Source organism: Malaclemys terrapin, chromosome 4, assembly GCF_027887155.1.
Source record: "Malaclemys terrapin pileata isolate rMalTer1 chromosome 4, rMalTer1.hap1, whole genome shotgun sequence".
Classification (NCBI taxonomy): domain Eukaryota; kingdom Metazoa; phylum Chordata; order Testudines; family Emydidae; genus Malaclemys; species Malaclemys terrapin.
The window spans coordinates 59,255,641-59,276,361 of NC_071508.1; the positions used below are offsets into that span (position 1 = coordinate 59,255,641).

The following is a 20,721-nucleotide window of genomic DNA, read 5'->3' on the forward strand; positions in this document are numbered from 1 at the left end:
GGAAAGACCCTTTTCTATAACTGATAAGGGTCTTCTGTAAAGCAACATATGTTGTGGCATCACAAGTAGCTGCATAATTAGTATTAACAACAGTTGTCAAGATGTTGTATAAATCTTTCTTCCTTAAGACCCAAACCATGGGTGTTTAATGCCCAGGTAGAATAGGTAAGACCTCAGTGTTAGGTTACCATGAAAAAGTCCTCTATAGAACACATTTTAATGATACTCCATTATCTATCTTAAAGAATTAAGGGCTGAATTGAATTTCACAGAATTTGAACCTGGTATGGAGGGGTATGCACTCTTTAGGAAAGACCGGGACAAAGGTAAAGGTGGGGGGGTGGCATTGTATGTCAATAGTGAAATAAGCTGTAAAGAAATAATAGTTGATGGAATAGATAACACAGAGTCCGTCTGGGCAATACTCACACTGGGTAAAAGGACTACTAGAGCCTCTCCGGGGATAGTGCTTGGGGTGTGCTATAGACCGCCGGGATCGACCCAGGATATGGATAAGGAACTATTTAATGTGTTTAGAGAAGTAAATACTAATAGAAACTGTGTAATTATGGGGGACTTTAACTTCCCGGATATAGATTGGGGAACAAACACTAGTAGCAATAATAGGGCTCAGATGTTCCTAGATGTGCTTGCTGACCAATTCCTTCATCAAGTGGTAGCTGAACCGACGAGGGGGGAGGCCATTTTAGATTTGATTCTGGTAAGTAGTGAGGACCTCGTTGAGGACGTGATAGTAGGGGACAACTTGGGCTCCAGTGATCATGAGCTAATCCGGTTTAAACTACATGGAAGGAGTAACAATTAAATCAAAGACTAGGGTTTATAATTTTAAAAAGGCTAATTTTAACAAATTAAGGGGACTGGTAAGGGAAGTGGATTGGACAAACAGATTAATGAATCTTAAGGCAGATAATGCCTGGGATTACTTTAAGTTAAAGATGCATGAGCTGTCAGAGGCCTGTATCCCAAAAAAGGGAAAAAGATTACTAAGCAAGAGATTTAGACCGAGCTGGATGAGCGACCGACTCAAAGGGGCGATTAGGAAAAAACAGAAAGCGTACAAAGAGTGGAAGAGGGGAGGGATCAGTAAGGAAACTTACCTTAGTGAAGTCAGAGAATGTAGAGATAGAGTGAGAAAGGCCAAAGGCCGTGTAGAGTTGGACCTAGCGAGGGGAATTAAAAGCAATAGTAAGAGGTTTTACAGCCATATAAATAGGAAGAAAGCGAAGAAAGAAGTGGGACCGCTGAAGACTATAGCCGGAGAGGAGATTAAAGATAATCTAGGCATGGCGCAATATCTCAATGAATATTTTGCATCGGTGTTTAATGAGGGCAATGAAGGTATTAGGGATACTAGCACCGTGACAGAGAGGCATACAGGATGGGGGATTACCGTATCCGAGGTAGAAACAAAACTTGAACACCTTAATGGGGCTAAGTCGGGAGGACCGGACGATCTTCATCCGAGAATATTGAAGGAATTGGCGCGGGAAATAGCAGGCCCATTAGCGATAATATTTAATGAATCTGTAAACTCGGGGGTGGTCCCGTTAGACTGGAGAATAGCTAATGTGGTTCCTATTTTCAAGAAAGGGAAAAAAAGTGATCCGGGTAACTACAGGCCTGTTAGTTTAACATCTGTAGTGTGCAAGGTGCTGGAGAAAATTCTGAAAGAGAAACTAGTTGAGGACCTTGAGGTTAATGGCAATTGCGATAAATTACAACATGGTTTTACGAAGGGCAGATCGTGCCAAACGAATCTGATCTCCTTCTTTGAGAAAGTAACGGACTTATTAGATATGGGAAATGCGGTGGACCTAATATACCTGGATTTCAGTAAAGCGTTTGATACTGTACCCCATGAGGAATTATTGGTTAAACTGGAAAACATGGGGATCGATATGAAAATCCAGAGGTGGATAAGGAATCGGTTAATGGGGAGAATGCAGCGGGTCGTATTAAAGGGAGAACTGTCAGGTTGGAGGGAGGTTACTAGTGGAGTGCCTCAAGGTTCGGTTTTGGGACCCATTTTATTTAATCTATTTATAACTGACCTCGGAACCAATTGCAGGAGTGGGCTGATAAAGTTTGCGGATGATACAAAGGTGGGAGACGTTGCAAATTCGGAGGAGGATAGGGATATTCTGCAGGGAGACTTGAATGAGCTTGTGAATTGGAGTATCAGAAATAGGATGAAATTTAATAGTGAAAAGTGTAAGGTGATGCATTTGGGGATGACTAATAACAATTTTAGTTACAAGCTGGGGACACATTGGTTAGAAGTAACGGAAGAGGAGAAGGACCTAGGGGTCCTTGTAGACCGAAGGATGACTATGAGTTGACAATGTGACGTGGCGGTGAAAAAAGCCAATGCGGTCTTGGGATGCATTAGGCGAGGTATATCTAGTAGGGATAAGGAGGTCCTGCTTCCGTTGTATAAGGCGCTGGTGAGACCTCATTTGGAGTAGTGTGTGCAGTTCTGGTCTCCCATGTTTAAAAAAGATGAACTCAAACTGGAACGGGCGCAGAGAAGGGCGACTAGGATGATCAGAGGAATGGAAAACCTGTTGTATGAAAGGAGACTAGAGGAGCTTGGGTTGTTTAGTCTGACAAAACGAAGGCTGAGGGGGGGATATTATTGCTGTCTTTAAATATATCAGAGGGATAAATACAAGGGAGGGGGAGGAATTATTCCAGCTTAGTACTAATGTGGACACGAGAATGAATGGATATAAACTGGCCGTGGGGAAGTTCAGGCTTGAAATTAGACGAAGGTTTCTGACCGTCAGAGGGGTGAAATATTGGAACGGCCTTCCGAGGGAAACGGTGGGGGCGACGGACCTGTCTGGTTTTAAGATTAAGTTAGATAAGTTTATGGAGGGAATGGTTTAATGGTAAAACATAGTAGCCGAGGAATACCAAGCAATGGTAGGTAAATAGTATAATGGCTAACAGGGGTCAGGCTAGAGACTCTTGCCTACATGCTCGGGGTCTTACTGATCGCCATATTTGGGGTCGGGAAGGAATTTTCCTCCAGGGTAGATTGGCTGAGCCTCTGGAGGTTTTTCGCCTTCCTCCGCAGCATGGGGCAGGGATCACTAGCAGGAGGGTCTCTGCCAATTGAAGTCACTAAAACACAGGATTGGGGACTTCAACAGCAGAGTCCAGGGAAGGTGTAGGGACGGTTTTGTGGCCTGCAGCATGCAGGGGGTCAGACCAGATGATCATAATGGTCCCTTCTGACCTTAAAGACTATGAGTCTGTTTCCAGAAGCCTAGATATTTCAAAGCTGGTGCTTAGATTTCATGAATAAATATATGTATCTAAAGTGAAAAGAAGGCAGCATTAGAATATGAGACTGAATTGAGAGATGAAATGTATTTCTGGTTCTGCTGCTGCTTTGTGTGACCATGACCATGTATGTTAGCCTTTCAATGCCTCAGTTTCCCCAGCTATATTCTGGTCATGATACTACATTGGTGAGGTAGGTATTATGATGCTTGGCCTTGTGTAGAATGCTTTGAAATGCTCAGATGAGAGATGCTGTACAAGCATGGTGGGGGAAAAAGGTATTAAAAATTTACTTTTTTCCTTTTTAAAAATAAACATTTAATTTTGAAATTATTACCGCTGATGTTAAAGCCTAATTTGTTATATTTTTAAAATCACAAATCTAAAAAAGAGAAATTAAGCAGTACAATGTTTGCTACTGACCCTGTAAAGAAAGTCATACTGCTGAACTGGTGATAGTCACTCGACACCTGAAATCACAGTTAATTAAAATACTAAACCTGTTTTTTTACAGTAGTATTCTCTTCTGCAAGGGCAGAGAGAATATTTTCTTCATTTCAGTTTATGCAACTAGTTCAGTTTCATGACCAATTGATTCAAAATTAAGAAATGGATTGATTGGGAATCAAAAAAGGTAGGAAAGCTTTTTTTTTTTTTTCCCTCTTCCAGTCTATACATAAAATGAAAGTTATGAAAGGAAGAGATCTCCTAGTGCCAAAGTGTTTCTAGTCACCTCAAGAATCAATTCAATTTACTAACTACAGACCATCTTTTTTCTTTTTTTAATGATCAGTTTTAAATGCAAAACATGTTTTAATAAACTTCATTCTTGGGTATCCAGTGCATTTGATGTTGTTTATTTAATAAATAATTTCAAAATGTTATTTGTGCATTTTAATTGAATTTTACTTTCTATCCAAATGGAGTTTGACACAAGTCAGGAGTTCATTTAAAAAAATCGAGTAAATAGAAAATGGTGAATGATGCATTTCTTAATTTTTACTTTATTTTATCATGTTAAGGCAGACTAAATGTATGTTAAACTATACAGTTGCTTAAAATGTGGAGTTAAATATAATGTATCCTCCTGGTAATCAAAAAGTAACAAATCTTTTATAAAGGCTATTGTTAATTGCAAATCTCATTTTAATGGTTATCAACCAGGAAACTAAACATTCTGTTAGGGTAAATAACTAAAAATTCAAATGCAAAACAAGATTAAAACCAATTTAAATCAAGGTTTCCTACTTAATGATTTAAACCATAATTAAAATTGGTGACTTAAATCACTTTAATTTTAAATCCTTTCTCCTGTGTACAAATGCATGTCCAAATGAATACTGTGTTTATTTGGTACTTGTTCTAATAAATAACTTCCTTCATTTTTAATGTTAGTGTTAGGTAATCCTGTTGCCATGAGTCATTCTGTATAAAGGGGAGTTACTCCCATGTTCCTCAAACTGGTACTCAGAAGCTTAGAGATAAGTACTTCTCAGCATGACAACTATTTAAATGTGGAAGTAACTCAGCAACCTCTTGATGTGTTAGATGTTGGGACTATGTAAATAAAAACACTTTGTGTGAAATACAGTAGAAATTGCTTATTCAAAGCATAAGAAGTCAAAGCATTGCATGGCATGGAAGGAAGGAGAATGCATGTTATTTTTCAGATGAAGTGTCTGTTATGTCGCAAGATAAATTTAGGAACATACTGCCACAAAAAAATAGTTCCACACTGCAGTGAAGTGTATGTTACATTCCACCAGCTGCCACAACCCCTAGTTTGGTTGGAACCTAACAACTTTATGATACTAAGCCAGCAAGTGTCACACAATCTCTGGCCTTTTTTGATGTGTGACTCTCTTCTGGAAAATATCTGGAATACTCACATCAAATGGATTAGATCAGATTATCATTTTGGCTTTATAGCACATGCATATGTGCTCCTCAGATAATGTTAGAGTATAATCAACTGGAACTATAGATAGGTAGGTATGTTAGAGAATAATTTATCCCTTTCTTTGTTTGGCACCCAGAACAAGATACTTAGTTAACAGCACATTTACAAATCTATAACTACTATGGGACTTGTATATTGGTTGAAAATTAATCGTTTTTCAGAAATGCAGAGCTAGAAACCAATTCCTTTACTGTTACTTGAGTATTGTTGGTAGAGGAGGACTCAGTGTAATTTTTGCTGGTCTGCTACTGCATATAAACACTGTCTGAAAACCTGGACAATTGCCTGCAGAATTCAGCTGAAGGACAAACTTGGGGATGTGGAGAAAAGCACTGGGGGTGTTGGAAAAAGGGAAAAGGATATGGGGTCATTTGACTGACTGGCAGTGCAACATGCGCTCCTATGCGTGCACACTGCAAATGTGCTCTAGTGGATGTGGGTCAAAGTGAGTAGCTTTTTGAAGGCTGCTTGAATGTACAGCAGGCACTAATGTGGGTACAGGAGTAGTTAATGTAAATTGGGCTGCAAGTGAAGGCAGCAACCAGGGAACCTGCAGCACTCAGTGACTCTACAAGAACACAACAGCCTCACTGAGGCAGTCCTGGTTCAAACTGTGTGCGCCCTACTAGTGAGTGGGAAACAGAAGCAGGGCCACAAAACAACATAGGAAAAGGTATAAAAGTTGGTTCTTAAAAAAAAAAAAAAAAAAAAAAAAAACTAAATAGGTGCTAAACAAATACGATGGACAGAAAATGGACCAAAAAACATTGGCAGCAATTGTTCTGTGACATGGTGCAGAGAAACATCCATTCAAAAGATCTGTAAGCAGGGGATGGGCTGTGAACCACCTGTTATCAAGCCTTTGCTACCATAATTTCCCTTAGAAATGTTACTTGTGGTTTTCTCTCCAAGTCCCTCCCCTGAAGGAAGGGTGGTATCACATTTTTGCAGTATGCTATTAAAGTGCAAGGATCTTCAGGACTAGGTTAAGTTTGAAAAACTGGGGAGGCATTCAGATGAAGTAAAGGCTTAGAAAATAAGGATGAAATTCACCCGATGCGTGTGCAGCTCTCATTAAATATATTAGGGTTTGCATGTGTATATGGCAAGGCAGAATTTGGGCCCAAGTGTGGCGGGATTGCTACCTTTTCAGGGCTCTCTGCAAAGATGAGCTGGAGAGCACTGCATATGAAAGCATGATAAGGGATTTTTATGGGCTAAACTAAGTTGTAGTTTACTGTAACTTTCTGCCCCGCAACCTGAAAAACATTTAAAATGCACCAAATTAGGTTCCCTTTAGATTCCTTTACTTTTTTAACCCTCTGTAGATCCAGGCCTACCTACCAAAGTGTGAATTACATACACCCTTGCGTATCATATCTGGATTTGATTCACTAAATGTAAAGAGACCTAAATTGTAACTAACACCTAGGAGCCAGAAGAGAAGGGTAAAGCAAGAGGAGTTTGTACAGAAAAGGCCTTAAACATCTTTTTTTCCCCCCCGTAATCTAAAAAGTGTTCAATGTTTTAAGTGCTGTTTAAAATGTGCTGTGGCCTTTTTTATACAGTGGTCCCTTCTCTGGCTCAAAATTTATGAAAAACCTGGTATAAACAGTTTTTAATACCTTTTTAAAACATGATAACTGGTTATGGTCTCCCCTGATTTTGCCAATACTAACTGATTTTTAAAGGTATTAAAACTTGTTTTTTAATAGATACTAATATATTCAGCAAGTCTAGACAAGATGTAAGAAGTGGTCTATTTCAGTTTTCACCTTCTAGATGTTTAGTATGTAACTTACACCATTTTAGGCTCCCTTGTAAGGTGATCTAAGTAGGTGTAAGCAAGCTTTCACGCACACAATTGCACCGGCTTAACTAAAGGTGTGACTTTTTAGATTTTTTTAAAAATTGATTTAATTTAAACTGGTAATACTTCTATGCTCAGACAAGCCTTCATTACACACCAACTAACATGATGTTTCTCAGTTTGAGCCTATGCTTACAGGAGGGTTTTTCACCTTGCTCACTGTTAGTTTTTCCAAATATGTTTAACCTTATCTTGGAAGAGCCAAGAAAATTGGGAAATGACTTTACATTTTCTGCTACATGTCAGCTATATATGTTAACATTAAATGAAAAGAGGGTAGGCAGAAAAGTGGCAATATAAAATCTTGAAGATGGTAGTCTCATCATTAGCCATAACTGTTGGGCCAAGTCCACTAATTGTGTATCAAATATGCACTCTATCCCCTCACCATTTTTTAAAATATGGTATGAATTAACGCACTACAAAAAAATGGGAGAGAATGAATTGTGAATTGATACGTATTAAAATATGTTTTGCTTTTATTTTAAACCAAATTTGCAAGAAATTCTGGGATTTTACTGGATATTACTTTATTTTATCCTATCAATTTTTGTGTTTCAGTTGAATTATAAACTTCTGGAAATGTGGTGGTGCAGTACGTTCAGTTGTGGGTTTTCTTGTGCAGTGATCTGTTGCTTTTGACAAATCTTGTATTGATCAGAGATCAATTTGTATCCATTTTCTTTTTATATTGCCATTTCATAAAAATTCCTGTAAATTCTTCCTCCTTCAAAAATAATCCTTCAGATTTTTAACTCAATTCATAAAATAAACTTTAATTTCTAGAGCACATTGCAATATTTCTAAACATAATGGGGTTGGTCTGTGTAAGGAAACTTTAACCAGAATTACTAAATAAGCTACACCAGTGCAAGCCCTTATTTTTAGATACACTTGCAGGTTTAAATTATGCTTGTACCCATGTTGCTTTGGGATAAGTGATTAAAAAAAAATCTGTTTTAAGTGTAGTGGGTTTTAAATCAATTTAGCCATATTGGTGCAAGATTTCTCATATAGACCAGCCCTTAGTCTCCTGAAATTGACATCAAACTCTTCTTTCAGTACAGTTCTTCCACACTTTACTCACCTCCAGTCTGAGAGCTGTTTATTAAACAGTGAGCATTAAGGGCTAAATACTGGTAGTGTTCAACTGTTATTGTTTGCTTCTAATGAGATCAGGCTTTGGCTTCTAAATAAAGGAAACTGTTTCTCATAAGTGAAATCTGAGGGAGTTGTACAGATTGCAGAAGTGAGCTTGGTGTAAATTATCTGCAGAACGCCACTATTGTACAACCTACATGTATGTGCTTGCATACCAGTGTCAAAAGTTCGGATTTATCTGAGGACTGGTTTTTCAAAGGTGCTATGCTTATTAGCTTTAGTGGAAATTGGTGCTCAGCATCTCTGAAAATCAGGCTATTGGGTTTTAAAATTCATTGATGATCTGGTATTGGACACTAGAGCCACTACAGAGCTTTGAAGTGGCAGTATTAAATTACTTCCAAAGCTTTTCCTAATGCAACTTGTAAAACTTGCCAATAAACACTACAGCAAAATTCCTTGCCTTACTGTGTTTATGCCATTCTTTGTCTACATTGCTTCTGCTGAACTTTACAGCTTCAATTTCTTATGATTGTTGCTTTGAAATAAATGAGGCAGTCATAAACATTTTTCTTGATAAGTTTTGTTTTTAATTTCTCTGCTTTCTTTCAGACTTATGCACTCCTTTAAGTGAATTGTACAGTAATTAAATCTTTGTCCTTTTGATTCTGTAGGTGGATGGATGATGGTCTGGTGAAGGACATTACTCCAAAACTGATAGGAGACAGGCCTAATACTTACACATATACAAAAGCCTTAGCAGAATATGTTGTGCAGCAGGAAGGTGCAAAATTAAACATAGCCATTATACGTCCGTCAATTGTTGGTGCCAGCTGGAAGGAGCCTTTCCCTGTAAGTCTTTTTGAGCCTCCCTCATTGAATATTCTACAATTGATGTTTCTTGACCTGTAACCTATGCATGCATCCTTGATAGCCTATATTGCTAGGGATCTAGTTCAGAAGTCCATAGAAATCCAAATTGAAACTTAGTCACTTGTGGATACCAAACTGAGCTACAAATCTGCCTCATTTGGTTGACAGCTTTCTGTGTGTAGTTTTTGTGTAAGAAACCCATAGATTTAAAGGATAAATTACTCTGACCTCTGGATTGTATCGGCCTATCAAGTGAATTAAGAAGTATTTGTTAAAACACAGGAAGAGTATATTTAGTTCGAACTATTGGAGTGAATATGATGCTATCCTAAAGTGATATTTTTCACTATATACACACATATTTTACACACTTAACTGTTCATCCAAAACTTTTTCTGATAAGGAGACTAAATAGTGTAGCCTTGAGGAAAGTAGTTTTGACTTCAGTGAGCTGCTGTGTATCTATAAAGAACTGAAGTTTCTCTCATCAGTTAGTTCCCATGACTTCTAAGTGACTAAAACAGATGCAAGACTAAAGCCTTGATCTTTTATTTATTTTTTTTTTCTTTGCCACATTTGTGCTTCCTGATCCTGGAGATGCCTTTACGGACCCATTTCCCCTTCAACTTGCAACAGAAACTGGGGATTAACGGAGCACAGCGATGCCCTGGAGCACCCCCTGTTTGTAGCCACTCTACATGACAGCCATAGGAAAGGGAGTGTTTTAGATGTTGCTTTAGCAGCTGAATGCTATCTGAAGTTTCTCCCAATCTGGGCTAGTCCTCTTGTGACTAGTTTTGGGGCTGTTTTCCTAATTCAGGAGAAAATCTGGGCCAAGATGAGTTGCTTTCTCAAGCTCTTACAGATCACCAAAATCAGAATTGTCCTTTCTTTTGGTACTGAATGTAGGCATTAAAAATTGAGAGACTCCTACTCTAGAAAATGGCAGGAAATCTAATAAGGGACAGCAAAATTGTTTATCTACTTCTCTGGGTCACTAGAAGTAGCTCAGGTCAAAGTATGTCTTGACTTCATAGCTGCTGTTAGGAAACTTCCTTCAAACTATAAATGTGTTTTACAAAATTATTTTAATCCCACCATTTATTTGATAAGAAATGAATACACAGCAGCTCATTTTGAGGAGCTAGTTAAATTGTGTGTGGTTCTTCTGCTGGAGTTGTAGTAGCTGTTTAATTAAATGCTCTGTCACAGGTACGCAAACTGAAAGCACCTTTTATATTTGAAACAAAAGTAGGAGTGGGGAAGTAAAATGTTGTCTCCTTAAATTGTAACGGTAAATGTTTGTCAAATGCAAACTATATGTTGAACTCAGTAAACTTCTACTGAAATTGCTTTGTGGTTTTTTTTTTTACACAATAGGGATGGATTGATAACTTTAATGGGCCCAGTGGTCTTTTTATTGCGGTAAGTAAACATTTTAATACAACTGTCTTTGAAAGGAAACGCATTACTTGAAATGTTTTATTGGTGAGTCTTCTGTTTTTGTTATTTAAGGCAGGAAAAGGAATTCTTCGAACAATGAGAGCCTCCAACAGTGCAGTTGCAGATCTTGTTCCAGTAGATGTAGTTGTCAACACAACACTGGCTGCAGCTTGGTATTCTGGAGTTAATAGGTATAGCAGGTGACAATGCAGTTCATTTTTAATTAGCCCCAAAAGTGGTTGTGTGATGTTTCTATAAACCTAACCATCTATTAACTGCTAGTCTGTAGTTTGCTTTTCCCACACTATTATGGAATTTAGGATTCACCATATTAGCCCATTAAGCCAATGGCCAGTATCTGATAATGTGTTTAGTCAGTTGTGCAATAATGTAGATGAGGGGGAAATTCCTTCCTGATCCTTATGGCTGTCAGTTTAAATTATGAATATTAGAGTTGAAACTTAAATATTTGTTTCATGAGAGAGAGAGAGAGAGGTTATTATGATAACTGTTGGGAAGAAAAATGCTTGAAGTACGGAGATAAAATTAAGGTGATTAGATTGGTCTCCCACTTTATCCAAACTCCAGAATTCAGGGGACAAGAGCGATTTGGATAAATAGTTCTGGTTTGGGCTACTGTGTCCCAAATTTTAATTTATTTTTAATTATGTGTGATGCTTTTTTCAGACCAAGAAACATCATGGTGTACAATTGCACAACAGGTGGCACCAATCCTTTCCACTGGGGTGAAGTTGGTATGCTGTGTTCTTTCTATGTTCTCTGTAAATTTCAATAGAAAATTTTTTATTGAATAATAAAAGGCCCAAAATGTGGCCATTAGATAATGTATATTTCTATAAAGCCCTTGTATCAACTTTAGTAACTTGAGAGCACTGATTTTAAAATGTTAGCATTTTTATAATCAGAAATTCAGCTGTCATACCTCTCAACTTTGCAATGTGTTCAATCACTTTTTAATTTTATCCTCTGTTCCCTGTTTCTTCCCCCTCCATTCACTGTTTATTTTCCTGGTAGTAGCTCTTCCCAGTCCCACCTTCAGCTAAAATGTGGAAGTCCTACAGCTTTCCTAATAGTTCCAACAACCTAATCTGCCTGCAGTTCGTGGATAGAGTGAGTAAAGCACTGATCACAGGGAGCAGTAGAGACCCCGTGATGTTGGCAAGGTATTCACTGCTGGGTTTAGCGGCAGTCTTGCTAAACGCATCTAGAACTTCTTGTTCTGTTTGTACAGTGCCTACCACAGTGGGGTCCTGGTCCATGACTTGTAAGCACTATGGTAATACAAGTAACAAATAATAATAGAACAATAGTCCAAAAGTGAGATGGATTTTGCACAGAGCAGCACGCTTGAGAGGTATGATGGCAACTTTGCTTTTGAGTAGTCAGATTGATGTAGTTATTGTTTTTACCTTTAGGTAGTTCCATGAGGTATCAAATACAGAAAAATAATCCTTAAATTTGGCCACCTATTTTCAACTCTTAACATACTTTGAATTAGTATAATCTGTTTCTAATGTTAAAATATTGCAGACATGTAATGTTTTCTTCCTTGTATGAAAATGTAAGATTTCTAACATTTTAATGCATATGTTCTCTTATCTTTATGATCAGAAGTTTTAATAGGTTTATTTGGAATATATTTGTTCCAAATATTTATATATCATTTCAGACTGCCCTGTAGCTAGTTTAAAAGTAGTTCCAAGGATTTTCTCTGTACTAATTTTTTTCTTATTTACACACACACACACACCCACCCACCCACCCATTTCAACCATTTAATCTTCCAAGCAAATTGGTTGGAGCACTACTGGTTTTTACTTAAATCACAATTTCTTCTTTGAGAGATGTCCCTGTGGGTGCTCCACTCCCGGTGTTGGTGCGTCCCTGCGCCTTTGCTCGGAGATTTTTGTCGCAGTACTCGTACCGGCCACGCATGTGCAGAACCTGCCCCCCGCTCTGAGTCTAGCTTAATAGTACGCATGCATGGCCGGTCTCCTTAGTTCCTTCTCTACTGTCCCCGGCCTGAGACGGAGCTCAGCAGACTCGTTAAGAACTTCTTTCCTCTTGTTACAATTACCCTTCTATTTAGTTAGTTGTTAATTAGTTGTTAGTCATAGTTAGTTACCATTTCTATCTCTTTTTCTTCATTCCTGTCAGCCGCAGCTGGTTCGGACATGCCTGGCTCCACAGGCTTTAAGCGCTGCTCTAGCTGCAAGGAGCCGATCCCTCTATCAGATGGCCACTCACAATGTATAAAATGTTTGGGGGAGACCCACATCCCCCAAAGATGTGCCCACTGCAGGCTACTTGGCTCCAGGGCACGGAAGGACAGGGAGCTTAGACTGAAACGGCTCCTCCTTCAGAAGTCCCTAGTGTCAGCTTCAGACCAGGTGCTGATTCCGGCTCAGCTATCCGCCACAGGCCCCCCGCCTCAAAGAAGCACAAAAAAACTTCCAAAAAAGGGCACCTTTTGTCACCAAAGAAAACCATGAGACCCAAGATTTCTCCAGGCAGATCTACAGCCTCCCTCCCTGTGCTTCCCCGCTTGAGCACATTTGACGAGCCGGGCTCCTCCGGCACCGTGCAAAAACCACCTGAGGCTGCTACGGCGGCGCGAAGCTCCGGTGCCAAGGCTTCAGGCTTCCAGCTGCCTGCCTCTCTTCTGGCACCGTTCAGCACTGCGATGGATGCGGTGCCGACATTCCACGACGTGCCTGACCCCCTAGAACTTCGAGCCATACACAATGCGTGCCGTCACTTCCTCCCACTAATCGGGAATCAACATGTACGCATAATGACAGACAACACTGCCTGCATGTTGTATGTAAACAGGCAGAGAGGAGCTCGCTCCCACTCGCTTTGCACAGAGGCTATGACGCTCTGGAATTGGTGCCTTGCGAACAACATCTGGATATCAGCTGCCTATCTTCCCGGAGTGATGAACACCACAGCGGACGAATTAAGCAGACGCTTTCCTTGGGATCATGAATGGGAGATAGACGAGAGAACCATTCACAACACATTCCGCATTTGGGGTCACCCAACCATAGACCTTTTTGCAACTGCGAAAAACACTAAATGTCCCGACTTTTGCTCCAGAGCGGGACTGGGCAAACATTCCCTGGGAGACGCATTCATGATCCCATGGCACCGGAACTTACTCTGTGCTTTTCCCCTGATACCGGTTCTCAGGGTCTTGATAAAAAATACGAACAGACTATGCCACGGTGATCCTGATTGCCCTGTCGTGACCCAGACAACCATGGTTTCCGTTCCTCACCAGAATGTCGATTCGACCACCAATTTCGTTGCCCCTCATCCCGAACCTCCTATCACAGCAACACGGCCGATTTCTCCACCCCAACCTGTCCGTGCTTCACCTCAAAGCCTGGTTCCTACATGGTTCTCCCAAAACGAACTAGATTGCTCTGAACAAGTTCAAAGAGTGCTCCTACATAGCAGAACACAATCTACTCGCACCACCTATCTACGAAAGTGGAAACGTTTCACACATTGGTGTTCAGCTAAACAACTTTTTCCCACGTCGTTACCTCTCCTGCTCATACTTGACTACCTATTGGACCTTAAGCAATCTGGCCTTTCAGCTCCATCCGAGTCCATTTAGCTGCTATTACAACCTTTCATGACAGAATTGATGATACCTCTGTTTTTGCTCATCCAATCACCAAGCATTTCCTCAAGGGACTCCAAGCCCTATACCCAGACATTAAACCACCTACCCCTCCGTGGGACCTTCATTTGGTACTATCTTGCCTAACTCAACAACCATTTGAGCCCCTAGCCACTTTTACACCTTTCGATGAAAACAGCATTTTTAGTGGCAATTACCTCCGCCAGATGGGCAGGAGAAATAGCAGCTCTTATGGGAGACCCACTATATACGCTATTTTTCAAGGACAAGGTTCCCCTTAGATTACATCCCAAATTTCTTCCAAAGGTGCATTCCTCATTCCACATTAATGAGCCGATACACCTACCAACCTTCTTTCCGAAACCACATGCAAACTCGTTCGAAGCAACAGTGCATACATTAGATGTACGCAGGGCCTTGTCCTTCTATTTGGATAGAACCAAACCTTTTAGAAATTCTTCTAGACCTTTTGTCTCCATCGTGGAGCGTTCCAAAGGGACTCCTATTTCTACCCAGAGACTTTCAAACTGGATTTCTCAGTGCATCCGATTTGTGCTATCAGATGAAGAAGGTTACACCCCCAGCTGGCATCAGAATTCACTCCACTAGATCTCTGGCTGCCTCTGTGGCTTTCTTACTCAAAGTTCCCCTGGCTGACATCTGTAAAGCAGCCAGTTGGTCCTCTGAACACACATTTGTTAAGCACTATGCCCTTACTCAGGGCCCTCTCTCTGATACACGATTGGGCAGAGCTGTACTATCTACTGCATTCCTATCAGATCCGAAGTCCCTACCTCCTTGAGACACACTGCTTTTAAGTCACCTGGAGTAGAGCACCCACAGGGACATCTCTCTCGAAGAAGAGGAGGTTACTCACCCTGTGCAGTAACTGACGTTCTTCGAGATGAGTGTCCCTGTGGGTGCTCACTACCAACCCTCCTTCCCTCTACTTCGGAGTTGCGGTAGCCTCCGTTGTAGAGAAGGAACTGAGGAGATCGGCCGCGCACGTATACTATTAAGCTAGACTCAGAGCGGGGGGCAGGCTCTGCGCATGCGTGGCCGGTACGAGTACTGCTACAAAAATCTCCGAGCAAAGGCGCAGGGATGGACCAACACCTGGAGTGGAGCACCCACAGGGACACTCATCTCGAAGAACGTCCGTTACTGCACAGGGCGAGTAACTTCCTCTTACTTTGTGGTAAGAACACATTTTCTCCAAGAAACCAATGTGAAAAATATGGGAGATGTTTAGAAATCTGAAGTAAATGTGCATGTAATTACTTAAGGGCCCAATCCTGCATGTCTTTTACAGCTGAAGTTCCTGTTGACCTCAGTGAATGTTGGATGTGCAAGAAATGCAGAATAAAACCCTAATACAAGTTTTTTCTTTAAATGTTTAAGAAGTGAATCATTTGTTCAGTCTTTTAAAATGCAGATCAAATGTTTAGAAATGCCTATGATATGATTAAAAGGAAAATTAAAATAATGTGTACTATAACAGATTAGGATTAGGATTATTGCTAAATAGATAGCATGCAAAGCTATTTTATTTAAATTATTTACAACCAGAAGATTGAATAGTGTTTTTTCCCCCTTAAGTAGGAAAGAGGAACAGAAAGAGAGAAGCTATAGTGAAGTACAATATTAAAAACAAACAATAGAGTTGTGGGTGTATGGAGTACCTCTTGGGACAAAGAGTGACAGTCCAATAGCAATTCAAGTTGAACAGTTGCATAATTTTGTTTTAGTTGATTGGGGGTGGTGGTGGCAGAAATGTTAGGAAAGTTTTATATTTGAAGTAACATTAATAAGAGTAAGTATTGTACTGTAATGTACTTTGAAAACCATTAAATTTTACATGGTTACTATCAAACCTATTACACAACTTTTCTTCCTCAGAATACCATGTAATTTCCACTTTCAAGAGGAATCCTCTCGAACAGGCCTTCAGACGGCCCAATGTAAATCTAACCTCCAATCACCTTTTATATCATTACTGGATTGCTGTAAGCCATAAGGCCCCAGCATTCCTGTATGATATCTACCTCAGGATTACAGGAAGAAGCCCAAGGTAATGGTGACTAGCTCTGTCTTACCTGTTCCTCTGATGTTTAAACAAACCCATGTTTACATGAAAATGCATATTAATATTGAATTATTTTCCAGATTTTGCTTATTTATTAAGGTTGTCATCTCTAAATAAGAGGAGATCCTTGAATTCAAGACTTTTTCACTCCCTGCCAGGAATGAAAATGCATTGTCTGTGTATTTTATTTTGTTCTGGGATCTGAATAATCATTGTGATGTCAGGATAACTTGAATTCAAGACCTAACTACAGGCTCTCTCGGAATAATAAATATTCAAAATACTTTGATCCTTATTTTTCCTACAGAGTATTACCTAAATATGAGTTTCAAGATGAATCCTTTAGAACAAGCACTAAGGCGCCCCAATGTTAATATCCATTCCAACTCCCTTTTGCATCAGTATTGGACTGCGGTCAGCCATATACTACCTGCATTATTGCACGATGTTGTTCTCAGGTTGACAGGTCAGAAACCGTGGTAAGGAGGACAGTGCTAAAAGGTGGTGGAAGCTTGTAGAGATGATAATCGCATGAGCTTTCCCTTAGATCTACTAATATAAGCAATAACAATCAACAGGCTGGGTATTCCGAGAGGATTAATGACTGTCTGGGAAGAGTTGACTTTGAGCTGTGCCTCAGGCTGGTAACGCTAGACAGTCACTAAGCCCTAAGAAATGTCCTGCTCTGAGGTTGCTATTGCTATTATAAACTGAATGTGGAGAGAGAAATTCCACAAACATGGCACACAATTTTTATGTTTTGTTGTGGATGATGCAGTTTCATTTCCTATATGCAGGACAATTACTTGTATTGTCTCAACATTCCATTCAGTTTATAATATTTAATTTCTTTATCGGGCTAACTTTTTTGAAGTGGGAAAATGGTATAATTTTTAGCTAAATAATAAATAAAAACTATATTACACAAAGTGAGGTCTAACTACTACTTCCTTTCTATTGTTCCAAACTTCAAAAGCAGTACAATCCTCTAGACTTCTCTGCTGTATTTATATGGCAAGCCTGTTTTTGGAAATATTTATTTTCCAACTACATTGCCATCATAGTGGAGAGTTGAAATAGTGTATATAATAAATGACAATCATTCACTATCCCAGAATCTAGATCTTATTATGGGGGAAAACAAATATTTGTCATCAGTACATTTTAAAAATTGACTCTTAATGGGCCAGTAGGAATATTTCAAGATTTATTTAACATATGCCAGACCTGCTTGACCGTGGAATTGTCTTAATAAAAGGTATCGGCAAAAGATGAAGAGAACACTCCCTTTTGCACATATCAACATGCAGTAACATTTCTTAGATGGTCAGATGTTCGGAGCAAGAGCCATCTCTTTTTTGTTTGTACAAGGCATAACACAGTGGGGCTCTAGCCTCTATGTGCTATCGGAGGACAAATAATAATTTCTTATAGTAATTAATGATGTATACATTTAATAACTTTCCACTCCATCTGGCTAGCCTTTGGCTTTCATTACTAGATGGCACAAGTTAGAGCAGCCCAGAGTCTTCCAATCATGCTGAAATCTGTACAGTCAAACTGACATCAATATTGTTCTCCCTGTAACTCCTTCACAATAGTGTTTTGTTTGTCATTGTCTTTTGCATGATATTTCTATGCTGTGTCTTGGAGTGTTAACACACTTAAAATGATTTTCAGAAGTGTGTGTTCAACTGTGGTATCTAATATGCAAATAATGACATACTATACATGGGAAATCCACTATAATTTTTATTCCGCAATGCTTTGTCATGTAATTGATGTATGATACTGCCAAAGGAAAAGGGAAATCTTAACAGAAGTAGGTGTCGGGTTTTTTTTTTTTTTTTGGTTTATCAGAATTTCTGCATCTGGAGGAAACGTTAGAAAAATTAAAAGCAATTTAAAACTGTTAGGTTAACCTAGGTTACAGTGTCATACAAAAACTTCAGGAAGGAGTAGGGATGGTGGAGAGGTTTAATACTTGCCCCAAATTTTGTGCAAACCGTATTACTGAAGGCTTTGTATCTATAGGTCTATAAAATCATGACTGGTGTGAGAAAGTACATAAGGAAGTGTTGTTTTACTCCTCATAACACAAGAACTAGGGGTCACCAAATGAAATTAATAGGCAGCAGGTTTAAAACGAACAAAAGGAAGTATTTTTTCCACACAATGCAGAGTGAATCTGTGGAACTCCTTGCCAGAAGATGTTGTGAAGGCCAAGATTATGACAGGGTTCAAAAAAGAACTAGGTAAGTTCATGGAGGATGGGTCCATCAATGGCTATTAGCCAGGATGGACAAGGATGGTGTCCCTAGCCTCTTTGTCTGAAGCTGGGAATGGGCAACAGGGAATGGATCACTTGATTACCTGTTCTGTTCATTCCCTCTGGGGCACCTGGCACTGGCCACTGTTGAAAAACAAGATACTGGGCTTGATGGACTGACCCAATATGGCTGTTCTTAAATTCTTCTTTTCTTATAGGAATTGATGTGAGACTGATCTGATTTTTATAATTCTACAAATGCTGTGCTTTTTGATAAATGGTATAATAATAATCCTTGGCAGTGCTACTGGCAGCACATCCTTAGCTCAGAATGTGCTATGCGTGAAGAAATCTGACCACTTGTATTTCAAAACAAAACAAAACCCCAAAAAAACTAAACAATGCTTTGCACTTGCCTTACTTGTATGTTTGTACAGTGCACAATAATGCCCTGTCCTCTAGGCATTACTGCCTTACAAATAATAATTCAGCACCTTTTATCTGACTGTTTCAAATCACTTACAAACACTAACTCATTAAACTTCTCAGTATCCTTGTAGAAAGATGGAAGATACGGCAGTCATGAATTTAGAGATCTATCCAAAAGCTGTTGATTGAAGTAGTTGTAATAAAAAATTAAGTGATAAGTTGTGTAGCCAGGGGTAAAAATATCATTTTATGTGATCTTATTTCAAATCCAGGTTATCTAGAGTAGGGATTATTTTAACTTGCCTGTAAAACACCCCGCACGTTGTTGATGTGTTATAAACCATGAGTACATTTACTCAGAAAATGGAGGTGTATTTTTCTATTGGGCATGAAAACTTTCCCTTCCAAGCCTGATGCATCTGTGAAGACTGCAGAGTTGTTGGAAAGATATGTAGGATTCCAACTGATGCATAAATGTTGTACACTTGTATTGGAATTTTTAGCCAAAAAATGGACATAATTTAACGAGAAATTTAAAATCTTAGTGGACGCTTTAAAAAAACAATTTCAAAGAAACTAATGCTATGATTATTCAGGTCTGTCCTCAGTCACCTCCAGGTCTGTTCTCTTGGTGTTATCTTCCTAACTGAACCTTAGAACATGCTGTCAAATGGCACAACAATTATCATTATAGCTAATGTTACAAGAGTCCTGGTGAAATCATTATTGTATGCCAACTGGTTTAGAGGAGAGAGCACAGTGTCTATGATCTGGAAGGTTGTAAGATGTATTCCAACTTCACCATTGTAGTTGACCTGGTCTGGCCTGGCCTTACTGCTTTGCATTTAAAACTGTTATCACATGTCTCTGGTACTTGTCTCCTTTGGTTTTTGTGTGTGTGTGTGTTTTTGGTTTTTAAAAGGTGTTTGTGGTGCTCAAGCCTTAGTGTGACCAGAGTATTGAATCCCCATCCCCATGTTTTTGACCTGAAGTGATGTCTTAGCTGTCTCCCTTTTGACATCCATCCCATCTGTGCATGCATACACCTTCTGTATCGTATAAAAGCCAGTAAGAGGGAATTATTGCCGCTTCTTGCATCCACAGCTTATATTGGAGTTCCAGTGAAGTATAGCATATTTAGCTTGTACGCAATCCCAGTTCCTTACATAGCATAGAACATAGCATATTGCCCAGCTGCACCATTCCCTACTACTCAGATACTGAGCACCCATGAAGGAAAATAAGAGACAGATACATGGCACATTCCAGCACCACATATATCTGCCTTTCCTTTCTATGAGGTTTCTATGGGTTCCTTTGATGCAGCTCTTTGCTGTGTATTTAGGCATGAATATATGCCATTCTATATGACTATGCTCTACAGCACACTAAAACTTTACAGGTATGTTCTCCAGTCATGATCATAACATTGCAGGTGTTTGATGAACTACACAGCGTTTTTTGTGGCCAAGGACCTACCAGTAGTCTGCTTAATGGAACATATAGAAGTAGTGAATTTAGCAGAAAAGCAGCCAGATAAGGACTTTAAGAAATTGCTTGAGATCTTTTGTCCTTATTTTGTTTGGGGGATATAAATGTTTGTTTTATTACCAATTCTCTCCTGCACTTTCTTTCCATGCCTCATATGAAGAAACTGCAAAAATTATGCCCTATTTAAGATGGCAGATTTCTTTCAGTAACTCAT

The 20,721-nt window shown here is 39.4% G+C and overlaps 1 protein-coding gene across 2 annotated transcripts in view; it reads left to right on the forward strand.

Moving 5' to 3' along the window:
• FAR1 (fatty acyl-CoA reductase 1) overlaps nucleotides 1–20,721 on the forward strand; it is an 81,037-nt gene that overhangs the window by 41,655 nt on the left and 18,661 nt on the right. The window contains exons 5-9 of one of the 2 annotated variants that reach the window (XM_054025796.1): nucleotides 8,918–9,095; nucleotides 10,497–10,541; nucleotides 10,632–10,759; nucleotides 11,247–11,314; nucleotides 16,132–16,303. In XM_054025796.1, the coding sequence (XP_053881771.1) occupies nucleotides 8,918–9,095; nucleotides 10,497–10,541; nucleotides 10,632–10,759; nucleotides 11,247–11,314; nucleotides 16,132–16,303 (591 nt within the window). The remainder of the gene's footprint in view (nucleotides 1–8,917; nucleotides 9,096–10,496; nucleotides 10,542–10,631; nucleotides 10,760–11,246; nucleotides 11,315–16,131; nucleotides 16,304–20,721) is intronic. The other variant, XM_054025797.1, reaches the window with a different exon arrangement.